We start from the raw sequence: 15,000 nt of genomic DNA on the forward strand, positions 1-15,000 counted from the left end.
GTCCACCATACTGTAGCATCTGGTAATTCATTCCTCTTCATTGTTGAGTAATATTCCATGGTGTGGCTAGAACACATTTTGAGAGAGAGGGGTGGGCTGTGAAGTGGGGGAGAGGGGCAGAGGGAGAGGGCGAGAGAGACCCCCAAGCAGGCTCCAGGCCCAGCGCAGAGCCTGACACGGGGCTCGAACTCACAACACTGAGATCATGACCTGAGCCAAAATCAAAAGTCAGATGCCTAACACACTGAGTCATTCAAGGAGCCCCAGATCACATTTTAATACCCCATTCATCAACTGATGGACATTTGCATTATTTCCACTTTTTGGTTATTATGAATTATTAATGTTGCTGTGAATATTTGTGTATAAGTTTTTGTATGGATATAAGTTTACTTCTCTCGGATATCAAGTTTACTTCATACCTCGGGGTAGAATTACGGGATTTTATGGAAACTCTATTTAACCTCTAGAGGCACCACCAAGGTGTTTTCTTTTCTTTTTTAAGATTTTATTTATTTATTTGAGAGAGAGAAACCATGAACAAGGGGAGAGGCAGAGGAAGAGGGAGAAAGACAAGCAGATTCCTGAGTGCAGAGTCTGACCAGAGGCTCGATCCCAGGACACTGAGATCATGACCTGAGCCAAAGGCAGATGCTTAACCATAGGAAACAAACTGAGGATTTGTTTAACCAACTTAACCAACTGAACTTAACCAACTTAAGCTTAACCAACTGAGCCACCCAGGTGCCCCACCACCAAACTGTTTTAACAGTGAATACACCATTTTACAACCCCCCCAAAAGTTTCCGTTTTCTCTCTGCCAACACTAGTTAATATTTACCTTCTTATTATGGCCATCCTAGGGGTATGACGGTGCTATGGACTGTTTGTGTCCTCCCAAAATTCGTATGTTTAAACCTAACTCCTAACGTGATGATGGAGGAAAGGCCTTTGGGAGGGGATCAGGTCACGAGGGTGGAGCTCTCATTCATGGCACAAGTGCCCTTATGAGAGACCCCAGAAAGCTCCCTTGCCCTTCAGCCATAAGAGAATATAGCAAGAAGATGACCATCTGTGAGCTAGGAAGTGGGTTCCCATCGGACACTGAATCTGCCAACGCCTTGATCTTGGACTCTGCAGCCTCCAGAACTATGAGAAATAAACTTGTGTTGTTTAGAAGCCCCTGAGCCTATGATGTTTTTGTTATGGTTGCCTAAAGGAACTAAACGAGAAGGGGTAATCATCTGGTTTTGATATGCATTTCCCTGATGGTTAATGTGGCTGAATACTTTTCTCAGGTGCTTATTGGTCATCTCTTCTTGGAGAAATGTCTATCCTGATCCTTGTCTTCTAAAGAACTGAGTTACTTGTCTTTTTGTTATTGAGTTGTAAGATTTAAAAATTATACAAAGAGCAGGGAGCCTGGGTGGCTCAGTCAGTTAAGCCTCTGACTCATCATTTCAGCTCAGGTCATGATCCCATAGGTTATGAGATCAAGCCCCCTGTCAGGCTCTGCGCTCAGTGGGGAGTCTGCTTGGGATTCTCTCTCCCTCGCCATCTGCCCTTTCCTTCACATGCACGTGTGCTCTCTAAAGTAAAAAAATAAATCTTTTTTAAAAATGATATAATGCACACAAATCCCTTATTAGGTCTACAATTTGCAGGTATTTTCTCCCATTCTGTGCATCGTCTTCTCATTTTCTTGATGTCCTACATACCACAGAAGTTCTCCCTTTTAAGAAATCTAACTCACCTATTTTTTTTCTTTTGTTGGGCCTATTTCTGGTGTCAGATCTAAGCAGCCGTTGCCTGATCCACTTTCATGAAGATTATCCCTGTGATTTCACCTAAGTGTTCTGTAGTTTCCATCCTTACATTGAAGTCTTTGATCATTTTGAGTTAAGTTCTACACGTGGTATGAGATAGGGACCCAACTTCGTTCTTCTCCGTGTGGATACTCAATTACACCAGCACCATCTGTTGAAAGCACTACTCTCTCCCCCTTGAATTGTGTTGGCACCCTTGTCAAAAGCCAATTGACTATAAATGTGAAGATTTATTTCTGGACTCTTAATTCAATTGCATGGATCGATAGGTCTGTCTTTATGGCAGAACTACTATTGCTTTGTCGTAGGTTTTGAAATCGGGAAATGTGAGCCCTCCGATTTTGTTCTTTTTTAAGATTGTTTTGGCTATATTGGGTCCCTTGAATTTTCATATGAATCTTAGGGTCAGCCTGTCAGTATCTGCAAAGAATCTAGCTTGAATTCTGAGAGGAGTTGCACTGAACTTATAGATAAATTTGGGGAGTATCACCAACTTAACAGAATTAAGTCTTTTGACCCATGAACACATCATGAGTCTCCACTTGTTTCGATCTTTTTATTTCTGAAGTGTTTTATAGTTTTTGATGTACAAATCCTATATTTCTTTTGTTAAAAAATTTAGTCCTATGATCTTTATTATTTTTTTGATGCTATTCTAAATGGAGTTTTCTAAATTTCATTCCACATTGTTCACCACAAAGATATGGAAATATAATTGATTTTTGTGTATTGATCTCGTAGCTTGCCACCTTTGCTGAACACGTTTATTATCTTTAATAGGTTTTTAGTGGGTTCCATAGGACTTTCTAAAAACAAATCATGTCATCTGTGAACAGAGATCGTTTACTTCTTCTTTCCCAACATGGGTGCCTTTATTTCATATTCTTGCCTCCTTGTTCTGGGTAAGGCTTCCAGTACAATAACAAGTAAAATAGAAGTAGCAAGAATGGATAATCTTATCTAGTTCCTGGTCTTAGAAGGAAAGCAATCAGCCTTTCACTGATAAGTACAATGTTAGCTTTGGGTTTTTCATAGATGCCCTTTCTGGGGTTGAGGAAATGATCTTCTACCTCTGTAGGGTTTGTTGAGTGTTTTTTCAAGAAGGTATTAGATTTTGTCAAATGCTTTTTCTTCATCTCTTGAGATGACTGAATGGGTTTCGTCTTTTATTCTATGCATTGAGTGTATCATATCAATTGATTTTCCCTATGTTGTGTTGGCATCTTGCGTTCCTAGGATAAATCCTACTTAGCTGCAGCGTATAACCCTTTCTATGTGCTGTTGAATTCAGTTTTCCAGTATTTTGTTGAGGATATTTGTATCTACAGTCATATTTTGGCGTTCAATTTTCTCGTGATGTCTTTTGTCTGATTTTGGTATCAGGGTAACGCCAGCCTCATGGAAGGAGTTGGAAAGTGTTCTCTCCCTTCTATTTTCTGGAAAAGCATGTCAAGGATTGGAATTAAGTCTTCAATCAGAGTTGCTAGATGATTTCCGCATGCTTGAAAAACACTAGGGATTTAAGACGTGTAGACATTTGTAGGCAGCCCCAGGTAAGGGGTTCTAGGGAGACTTATTAGAAACTGGAGCTATGGCTCTTGCATGAGTCCCGACACTGAGACGTGTCTCACCGACCCTTGTTCTTCAGATGGGCGGGTGTTGGTGAGTCTCGTAATTGTCTTGGCAGCAAAAGGAAGTACTGATAAAGAGGAAGGACTGTTAAAGGAGATTTTTCAGAGGTTTAAGCCCACATGGTAAAGTCACTAATAAGTATGTGACAATTATTTCTAATGACTTTCCTGGGGAGTAACTGACAACCCAGAAATCAGGAATTATTGTGTTGCCAAAGGAGAGACACTCTTAATTAGCTGCTCTCTGGGGGGTAGAAGAGGTCCCGTGTGTGTGTGTGTGTGTGTGTGTGTGTCTGAAGAATATGACAATTAAATTACTGAAAATTACATGATGTCCTCTGAACATAGTCTTACTCTGTTGCTAGTGAAATTACAGCAACAATTTTATGACGAATCAAAATAGATGTCAGGGCTGTTTCCCTTGACATCTCGGTAGAAGGGAAACGGAAATTAGAAACTTCTGCTAATTAAATACTAAAGAGTACTTTCCGATATCACGTGGATCAGTGCTAGCAAAGACAATTAAGGAAAATGTGTGTGAGTGCGCGCGCGTGCGCGCGTTCATGCGTTGTGTACACAAAGGCGATTTTCTTTGTGCTCAAACAACACCTTATGGGTCAGGGTACTCTGTGTTGCTGTGGAAATTTATGCTAGTTATACAGTAAAAAGTTCTACTGAGAAACCTGAGAGGAGTGTAGTTAGGATTGAGAGAAAATGAGACGGAAGCTCTCTGTGGGGGCACCCAGGACCTGAATTTCTGGAAAGAGGCAAACTTTAGAGAGAAGAACATTCTGTTTCCCACACTGGCCCCCTGGTAGGCAGAGACAGACGTTCACTTGGCGAACATCACAGGCAAAGCACTTAGGGTACTTTCGTGATTGCAATTAACGTAAGCTGAAGGTTCTTCTATCATTGTTTCCTTCTCTAAATTATAAGCGTTTAGAAGAAATTTGAAAACTTCCAATTAGATGAAAATCTGTAAACATACAGCAATGCTGCCACTAATGAGCATAATTTATTCCAGAAACTTCTTCAGCACAGGAAGGAAGAGCGGAGGAGTCCTAGATAGAGGTTTTCCAGGGAGAGCAATGGTGGGGTGTGTGAGGGTGTACCTTGTTAAAGGAGATTTAGGACTCAGGAGACCATGGCTCTGGGTGGGTTCTGCTATGTAACTTTGGGCACATTCCTTCCACTCTTCGTGCCTACCCTGAACACCAAAAGGGCTGAGCTTGAATTATCTATCAATGCCAAGGATCTCTAGATCTGAGCCCCTGAATGGTGAGTTCTACCGGGGCAGAGAATTTTGTCTCTTTTGTGCACTGATGTACCTCTGATATACTCCAGACTATAAGCATTTGGTGAGTGCTGAATGGAATGTATACTATTTGGAAGGCACTGTCCTCCTTCCATCCAACTGGACAGATGGGGGTTTTCTAATCCTATGGCTCAGGGAGCACAGGGAGAGAAGGGAAGAAGAAAGGGAGGTCGATCACCATCCCTGTCCATGGACTTCAAGACTAGATCCTGCCATAGCCCATGGGTGATCAGGCTTATAAAAGGTGAAAGGATTTATAAGCCTTAGACCTCGGGAATCTCTTTTAACCTGGGAAGGTCTCTCTGCAAGAAACCTAATCTGGACACTGGGTGACCGCCTTCCGGTCAGCGGCCACTTCCTTTGTCAATATGAAGCCAAGGGGCACCTTGCTGCTGTCTGTGTACACAGATCACCTGGGGCATGTCTTATAAACGGCTTTGTTCCTAAGTTCACTAATCAACGCATCCCTGGGAAGCCTGCTTAGTAGAAACGGGAAACTCAGTGATTAAGTGGCTGGAAAAAGCCATTTTATGAGGGTTTCCCTCAGTCCCTCATGCCTTTCCACGTTCCTATGAACACCTTTTTCTCAGCACATGGATGCTTCCGCTCTTTAGAGCTGGTGAATCGTAGGGATTTTCGCCAAGTAGGAGCTCTCGGAAAGAGCTTTTGGTTTTTGCAGGGGTTTTTTTGGTTTTTGATTTTTTTTTTTTTTTTTGGCTTTGTATTGCCATTAACATGTCCGCAGCATACCCTTCTCCTTCGGCATCCAGAGCAGCAGCCAGTTCCGTAAGGAGAAGACCCGTGAGGAAGTGCTGCTGGCGGTATTCCGGGGTCAGATCGAACATGCTGGCAATCTTCTGGTCCAGGAAACTGGAGCAGGAGCTCGAGTTCTATAGAAAGGCAAGGATTTAAATAAAAAAAAATAATAAACCTAAACCGAGATGCTGTTAAAAAAAAAAAAAAGAAAAAGAGAAATGCAAAGAGCAGTTCTGTAAGGAGCAAGAACAGGAATTAAAATCACAATGGCCAGTGTTTCAGGACCCTGGGTGGCCTGCAGGGGGACTTTGTAAGCACTTCCCAGAGACAGTCCCCAGGTGGGAGCTGTACCTCTGGTGGTCACTTTGCTTTCCGGATCCCTGCAGGCAGAGAACTGTCAGTTGGGAAAGATGAAAACAGAGCCCCCAGGGTCACTCACAAAAGGGCTCCTACTCCCTTCCCCACCCCAGATCAGAAGCAAAGATGAAAGCTTCCTCTCTATCATATCCTTGTATCCTGTGGACCGGGAAACCCAGGGAAACAGGCACTGTGTCCCATGCTGTGACTCTGAGCAGGGAATGCCTCTCCTACAAACTGCGTCCTTGATTTGAGGTCCCTGTTTCCTCCGCGGCACTTCTCAGTCTGGCTTCTGCACACAGCCCTAATTCTGTTGCCCGGGACTAGCAGGGGAGTCGGGCAGGGGAAATGTCCGAGTGTCTCTGGAAATCCTTTACAGCTGGGTGGGCCTGGACCTCGCCCTGTGGGCCCCAGGGTTGCTAACTCCCTGGGGTAGTTAGAAGGGAAAAGTTAGCCCATTTGGAATCGCCGCTGTAAGTCTGATCCTCCCCAAGGCACACGGAGATGGTCGTGTGGCTGACAACGAGCTCCTGCCATTGGCATAAATGGCTATGTTTTCTTTTTTTTTTTTATTTTAATCAGTAAGACAAACCTTCACCTTTGTATTAGTCTCAAGGAATATGCAACAAAAATAGAACCTAACATGGAGAAAACTTGCTTGCTGTCCTGAGCTACTGATGTGTCACCTATAAATGGAATGGGATTGTAAAAGAGCATTTCCTTAAAGTTTTTCTAGAGGGCACGAGTCCCTTGAGAAATCTATGGGCGGGGGGTGGTGGGGGAATAAAAAAGGTTTTCAATAGCGAAATCACTTTGGGAATCAGTGCTTATTAAACACTTTTCTCCTCCACCCCTTGGGTATTTACAATTTACACTAACAAGCTAGAGATTCTTGGGTGGTCTACTGCAAACAGACCTGTTAACACAGGTTAACAAAACAGTGTTTCCAAAACTTATATGACTCTGGAATTCTGTATTTGCATAATACCTCTAGAATCTGGGGCCCCTGCTGAACCTAACCTGTGAGAAACTGTTACAAAAAAAGATCGGCCACGTCAGTCAAAGTCTTGTCTCTAAATATTATACAAGTGTTATTTTTGTGTGTGTGTGTGGCAGATAAAGAACATGACTCAATAGAAATACATTCTCTATAAAAGAGACTGTCGGATTCATTTACGACAAGGTCTTTTTAATGCTTCAAGAACTAAATAATCTGGAGTATAATTCAAGATGGACTCATCTTGCACCCAACTGCATTTTATAACAGTACCAACAGAAAGTTCTAGGATAGCTCAAAGATATAATACCAGCATTAAAAACCACTAGTAGATCATTAGAATTAACATAAAGGCATAGGCAATTTCATGAATTATGGTTCTGGGGTGCAGGAAAAGGAAAGTGAGCAAAGAAGATGGTGCCCCTCATGTGGAAAGATGATTAATGCCAGAGAGAGGAAGCTACGTGGCTTATCTATGAATTTCTAAATTTTCATCATGCATATGGATTCCGTGCTCTTCCTGGCTTCAGCAGGGACGCCTGGTCTTGGGAAGAAACCAGTCGCGTACCTCGTAAGGGATCAGTTAGATGCACAACTTTGGATACCGTATTTGTGTGCATTTGGATCAACCGATCCAGCGTGAATAGTGATTTTCCTCTTAATGAATAAGACCAACCTTTACAGCAATAAACGACTCGACTAATCAAATCAGAGTTTGAGGAATTCAGGAGCTGATCACCTGGGAAGAAATGGAGGGGCAGGGGGATGCCGGAGCAGCATCGACATTCATGAAGAAGAGGTTCAGATTCAGGTAGTGCTCGTGGCTGCACAGAATTCTCAGAAACTCCAGCCTCATGGAAATGAGCGTCGGAAGGTTGGTGAGCTTGGCCGACAGCTGGGAAGAAGAATGAAAACGGGAAAGAAGTGTTTATTATAAGGCAAACGGAGTCAAAGCAGATACAAAAATCTCCTTTCTCTCCAGATTAAGACAATCAATTTAATAAAAATGAATGGGACAGTGCAACAGATGGAAAGTTCTATATTAGGGGGAGGCCCAATGAGTGGTCACGCATTACTGTTCCCCTTAATAACTCTAGCCCAGCTCTAGCCTGGCGCCTTGACCCGACGCCCACCCTTGTCACATCTACAGCGCTGTGGCAAACCTGGGTGGCAAATAAGTTGGAGGTATGTCTTCGGGGTCACATAATGTCATTAATTTCACAATTAATGTCACTGTGTCTGAGGAGCTAAATGAAAGGAGTTGACCCCACGTGGGGCCATACAACATTAACGGAATATGACTGGGTGACTCTCACATCACAGCTGTTCTTTTGTAGTTGCTAATTAAAGTCCCCGATGGGGAGTTCTCAGACCAGTTCCCTAGGTAAAGGCATCACATTACTGAGGAAAGTATGTGGTCCCAGCAAAAAGATGGGAGTTTGCCCCAAAGTAAGAGGGGAGGAAGTGGAAGAGAAAGCAAGAGACAGCTGGGAGAGTCTTTCCTTCAACAAGGACACCATGAGAAGTACAGCATCGGGAGGACAGTCAACCGCACTGTAGGAACACTGTATGGTGACAGTGGGGACCACACTTGTCGTCGTGAGCACTGTGTAGTGTATAGAATTGTTGGATCACGATGTTGCACACCTGAAACTAATGTAAGATTTTACCGTTAATTTGACTTCAGTTAAAAAAAATTAAAACAAAAACAAACCACGCAGTAAGCAACAGAAAGCTGACAACAGTGACAAAATGGAAGAGAACATTTGTTTCCCTCAGGTGAGGTGACAACTGAAGACCCAGACTCCGAAGGCAGCTTCCTTCAAGGCAAAGCAGGGAAAGGGGGGCCATGTGGGACCTTGAGCCTCTCAGTTCATCATCAGCAACCTTGCGCCCCAGCAAGGGAAACCAAGCTTCTCATCCTAGTGAACGGACATGCCTCCTCTTCGTGGACTCCGAGAGTGGTTTTATAAATGACATAACTGACATATTTTCAGCCATCTTAGAAGAAGCCGTTGCACTGTGGGTCACTTTGCCTATAGGACCGGTGAGTCTGTAGTTAGACTTTTACTTGAAACAAATGCAAACCGTTACGTATTCTGTAAAAAATAAAATGCGGCTTTTGTGCAACAAAGTTACCAGGACCTCTGCTCTTTGTCAGTGTGTCTTGCTGGCTGACTTTGGGCCAGTGGAATCACCAGCAAACTCAACGGATCAGAACTGGATTGCACTGAATGGTCACTCACCAGGGGCTGCTGGGTCAAACCAGTCAGAACGTGAAAGTGTAAGATATTTGTCCTTGAAAGAAGGTCACAGTATAGATATCTTCAATAGGTCCCTTGAGACCTCACTAAAGATGGAAATTTCAAAAATATTTTTGGCGACGTTGAGAAGAGAATAAGATACAGTTCTGGAAACATACTCCCCCGAGGTCAGGACCCACAGGGGCACTCCCCAAGGGATGGGTGTTCCCTTAGTGTCAGGCTGAAGGTGACCTCAAGCAACTGAAAAGCTTAGATTTGTGTATTGTTAGTGACTATTTAAAAAAGGCTAAGATCATACCCATGGTCACATGGTCTATAAATGGCAGAAAACATGACAGAATGTTTGGGTGAGGGTATGCAAAATGATAAAATCAGAGGATTTGCCTCAGGTAGGGTGCTCATACTCTACCTACATAGCTGGGCTCAACTGCCCCTGACTCCAGGCAGTGATCACTGTAGGTCTGAGTACTACACTATTTATGCCGAGCAGTACCCACAGATGTCACTGGCAAACAGAGCACAGAATCGAAGTGACAAAGCCTGAACACATCTAATCCAATTTTGGCTTTTTTTTTTTTTAAGATTTTATTTATTTACTTGAGAGAAAAAGAGAACAAGAGAGGGGGGACGGTCAGATGGAGAAGCAGACTCCCTGCCGAGCAGGGAGCCTGATGCGGGGCTCGATCCCAGGACTCCAAGATCATGACCTGAGCCAAAGGCAGATGTTTAACCCACCGAGCCACCAGGGGCCCCTCAGCTCTGGCTTTTGGCAGATGAGGGAGCTACGGAGGCCAGTGTAAGGCTGCTCAAATCACAGAGGCGTAGACTGGCATCACGGGAATTAGAACACAGGTCTCCAGATTCCAAGTCTGAGGCTCTGTGGAGGCTGAGACACAAAAGAGGAAGAAAGAGAGGGGAAATGAGAAGCAACCCTAACGTAGAAGAAAAGGAGAAGACTGAAAACAGAGAGAGAGAAAGAGAGAAGAAAGGGAAGCAAGAGAGAAAGTATGAAGGGCCTGGGCAGGGCAGCTGGCCTCTTCCCTGGATGCCTTGTTGGTTTTTCGGTAATGAAAAGTGTCCACATGTGGTAGAGTCTCTCCTTCACTGAACGCGAGCCAGGCAACTCTGAGTTGTTTTCCGAATAGGCCCACCCTTGGGCACATCCCAGAGAGCTCGATTTTAGGAAGGATCCCGCTTGGGCAGTTTAGCCGCAGTCCCCCCCGACCCCCCAGCCTCAACGTCTGACCGATTCCGCATCCCTCATCCCTCACCAGCCCCCGGATGGTTTCTGGTCACCCTGGTCTGTCTTCACCAAGAATCCTCTTAGAGTGGTTCAGCCAGAATCCTCCTCACTTCTGAGGCTTCTGCCTACGAATTTTTCATCCACGAATCCCCCCCACCCCACTCCCTGGGTCCAAGTTCCCACTTTTCCTTGTTTTTGTAGTTGAATCCAGTGTCCGGTAGGGTGAAATCCCATTGCAACGGTCCCCACACTTATCTCGATGGTCCTGAACAAAAGTCTGCCTTACTGTTTAATAAGTGTCATGATTTAATTTTTCTTTAAAAGCAGCTCTCCATGGGCCTACCGTGATGTTCAGTATCTCCTTTCTATATATCCAACTTTAAGTTTTGAAAAATGGATTCATTTATATTTGCAATTCATCCAATGACCTGTTTTGAAAAACATATAAACTTATATTTGCAATTCATCTGATGACCTACAGTCCTCAATAGCAAGGACGGAGGGCACAGAGGAAAGGCATCGTCTTCCATCCCTCCATTCTAGTGGAATCCAAAACAGAAGACCCACACAGGGTCGGGAGGTCAAGGCCCTCAAGATGCTGGTGTTCTGGGAATCCCGAGGTCTCCCTAGGATTCTCCTTTTACAGGTCGGTGTCCTTATCAGTAGTTCCTTTGGAAAAGTCATGGTCTTTTGGGTGGAGGAATGGGGAGAACCTTTTCTATTACAAATGAGGAAATGAGACCCAGAGAATTTGAATGAATTACTTAGGGTCACCAAGAGATTAACCACGGAGAACCAGGCCTGATGGGAGAGGGTAATTAGAGTGAGGTAGAGTTAGGTAGACGTGGCTCTTTCCAACCTGGGCAAATTACATGACTCTTCCAAACCTCGACTTTATCATTTGCAAAAGGTAGACGATACCTTGCAAGGACTAAAGATACTATTTCTGGAAAACGTTCAGCCCAATACCTGGTTTGCAGGAAGAACCCGGCCATGGTGACAGGGCTGTTGACAGTTCAGGGAGTTGGGGGTTGACAGGGGGAGTCGGAGGTGGTGACAGTGCTGGTGGGTCGTGGTGACAGGGCAGTGACGGGGGTGGGGGGGGCGGTGGCTGGAGCAGGAATAGGAAAGGAAAGAAGAAGCAACCACACCAGCCAACCACTATTTATGTGACTACTGTTGGGGCAATTTAAGGGGAATGGCGAACAAAAGGAGAATCCTCGTTAAAAATCTGAGATGTGGGCCCTGCTGAGACTCTCTTGGATTGTAAATATCTGCTTTGTGCTCAGTGAGGTTCGATCTATTTGGCCGATTTTATCAGGGTTCTTTAAAGTCCAAATCCACAAGCACATTTTAGTTAACGGCCCTAATATGTGAAAAGAGACCTCATACGTTGAATTCTAGACCTGGTCCGAGACTGAGTGTGACCATCACGTGATTTCTGTTAACTGCTCCAGGGAAGGCGATCAGAGCGCTAACACCTCCCAGTTCTCCCACATTTAAGTTGTTGACCCTTCTGTGCTGGGTTGGCAAATGCTCCGGGAATCCCTGCGGCCCAGTGTGTCTAGAGATGTCCACGGCAGAAGACAAATGACATAAAATGATCACGAAACCCAGAACATACAGGAGTTAAGCTAACTTGGCAATGAGCGTGACATTGGAAGAAAAGGAACCAGGAACAACACAGCTACGTCTGTGGGACGCTCACCTGGTTACAGTAATGTTTGATGAGGTTAAACACGAAGCCTCGATCCATGAGTGAGAGAAGATCATACAGGAAGAAAGCCAGGCTAATGTTCATCTTTTCTGCCTGTTCATTTTCCTTAAAAACAAACCAACAACTGAGTCATTTTGCAGGAAACCCTGATCACGAACAACCAGGTCCGTGGTGGGAAAGCCCAGACAGACAGATTCACTATTATTTCAGCCACTGTCCCTGGGGGGGGAGACATGGGACGAAGCTGGCGACCCTGCAAATACCAGTCAGACCTTAGCAGGTGCCATGCGTGTGAGGTTGAATCAAACATTTCTTCATTTACAGTTAGTATTTAGGTACACTTTCTTCCGTCTTTTTCCCCCTACACGCATATTGACATGTACAGAATTAGGCTCGTTCTGCATACACGACGTTGGGCCTCACATCTTTTCATTCAACGTTATACTAAGAACACCTTCCCGCACGTTTAGCATTTCTTCAAAACCTGTTTTTAATGGCTGTCTCATATGTCTTCACACACTTCTACTGGAACTTGTTTGATTCTGGTAACTATTGCTTTGTAAAACTAACGTGAAATGTACCCGCTATCTTCAGGGAGCCAGATGCTTTATAAGGGTTGTTGAGAAAATCTCATCAGGATACAAGAACTGGTTTCTGCGAAAGGAGTTCCTTCCCCTCCATTGAGGCAGCGTTCCTGCCCATGAGATGTCAGAGTCACACACGCTAGAGGGAATTCTAGCACCAGCAGAGGCAAGGACTACAGTTTTCGACAGGACTTCGGAGCCCCTGGGGAGTCCCTTTTCCATATTTATGTCCTTCATTCTCGGAAGGATAAATCACTTTCCTCTGCCTCTACTGAAAATACGATTTCAGAATGTTGTCCTTTTGTTCTGACGGGCTGTTTGCAAATTCGGGCCAAGCTGCACAGCCCCTGGGATGGAGAGGGACCAGGCAGGGAAGTTTCCACCATATCTCTGCGGCAAGTCTGCCTGCCCCAGGGTCCCACGGAGGGACCACTCTAGAGCAGCTTACGTAACTGTCTGACTATTCTGGGCTTGGAGTCTTCTTCAGTCCTGGCTTTGCTGCTAGCCGCGTGGATTTTGGAAACTCTATCAACCTCCCTGCACCTCCTTTTCCACGCCTGCCAAAATGCAGACAGCCCTGCTGCCCTGAGACGTTTTGCCATGAGAAAGAACCACACGGAAATCGCCCGAGCATTGGGAACTCTACACATTCTTAATAACGATAAAGGTGTTAATAACGACCACTGCCGCCTCACATTTTACAGTCACCTTCTAAAATGGTTCTACTTCATTTTATTCATTTTGCAATTTCCTACTGTGACATAATTTCAAAGACAGAAAAGGTGCAAGAAGAATGCAAAGAACTCCTATGCGCCCTTTATTAATATTTCGTATTCGGCTACATTACCTTTATCCTGCTCTCCCTGTATATGACAATTGTTTTTTTTTTCCAGAGTCATTGACCCTTAGAGTAGGCTGCAAAAATCATGCCCATGACCTCATACGTAACACTTCAAGATGGATTTTCTAAGAACCAGAACCCTCCCTCTGGGATCTGCATGGACAATCCCCCAGCCCCACCCCAGAGTCCCAGCTGGTGTAATAACCACACTTAGGTGTCATGTTTATTGACTGATATAGACTGATACTTAAATCACTGTCTTAAGAGGATGCTTCTTTTTCCCCGCTTACGGAAATAACAGACGCGCAAGGGCAAAGATTTAGAAAATAAATAAAAGCCCCGTTACCTTCTGAGGTTTCACTAAAAGGGCTGCCGTCTCCGAGGTGACCACATTAACAATAGTAGTTATGTCATCTTTGAACCGGTCGGAAAAACGAGTCCTCCGAAAATTGTCCCGTTTGTCCATGTTATGTACGTACTGCGCCATGCTTTTCACCTACAGAGGGGGCGGGGGAAACGCAGAAATTGGTGAGCTGCGGGTACAGTGGGGAGAAGGGGGAAAGACGTGAAGGAGAGCTCATGAACTGTGGACTTCCTAACGCTTTGTCTGCCCTGGTGGATGCCCAAGAAGACTCTGGACAAGAAATGCCCTTGCGACGTGGAGGGTTACCATGGTGGCAGGAGGTGGGAAGGACGTCCTCCTCCTGACCCCAAGTCAGGGGGCTTCCTTCTTGCTGTTCACAAAGCCAGGGAGCTTCATTCTTTAGCTATAGTGTAGGAAGACTCCGCTTCCCTCAACTGCCCAAGGGAAGGCGGAGCTAGACGGGGATCCCGTCCCTTTTCAGGTCCGGCTTGTTGATGGCACCAGCACGCGACACAGAAGGAACTGTTTATGGTACTGTTGTTCATGTGAACTGAAGTCACTTCTGTCCCCAAAACCACAATAAGGAGAAGAGGGGACAAATACTTCTCTTGAGTTTCAAGTTGAAACAGGGAGCACAGTTTCCCAAAAACAATTCTTTGTTACGCTAGCTGGAAACTTAACCACTATTTGCAACATTGTCTCTCGGAGAAGTTATGTTTTGAATTCAATAAGACTACCTTGCTTTATGTATCTACTTAAAGTATCTATTTATATATTTAAAAGAAAATGTATTAAAAATATACAACAATATACAATATAGCTCAATGCCTACCATTTAAAATCAAGGTCAGGTTTTGGTTTTGGACACCTTCTGGAGGCCAGGAGATCTGTGGGTAGTACAAGCCCCTTTGACACCATCTGAGGTCATGTCTCCTCAGGAACACTCTGATGGGCAAGACTGGGAGTTCTTACCCTTGGATGCCTAACGTCTGAGGCCATGTTCATGAATGTCCCTAGGCTAGTCAGAGAGTCATGGCAAAAAGAAATGCCCTCAGGAGTTAACTGCCCACTTTTGCCTGAAGATGACCCCCTAGGCCAAAGCTGG

General features: G+C 44.6%; 1 protein-coding gene across 1 annotated transcript in view; it reads right to left on the reverse strand.

The window, feature by feature from the left end:
- Positions 1–15,000, reverse strand: part of DOCK8 (dedicator of cytokinesis 8) — a 203,440-nt gene that overhangs the window by 45,178 nt on the left and 143,262 nt on the right. The window contains exons 25-28 of the mRNA XM_080819435.1: positions 13,878–14,027; positions 12,098–12,211; positions 7,622–7,777; positions 5,523–5,662 (exon numbers count right to left, since the gene is read on the reverse strand). Of these exons, the coding sequence (XP_080675561.1) occupies positions 5,523–5,662; positions 7,622–7,777; positions 12,098–12,211; positions 13,878–14,027 (560 nt within the window). The remainder of the gene's footprint in view (positions 1–5,522; positions 5,663–7,621; positions 7,778–12,097; positions 12,212–13,877; positions 14,028–15,000) is intronic.

The sequence above is a fragment of the Martes martes genome (genome assembly GCF_963455335.1).
Source record: "Martes martes genome assembly, chromosome: 12".
NCBI classification, from domain to species: domain Eukaryota; kingdom Metazoa; phylum Chordata; class Mammalia; order Carnivora; family Mustelidae; genus Martes; species Martes martes.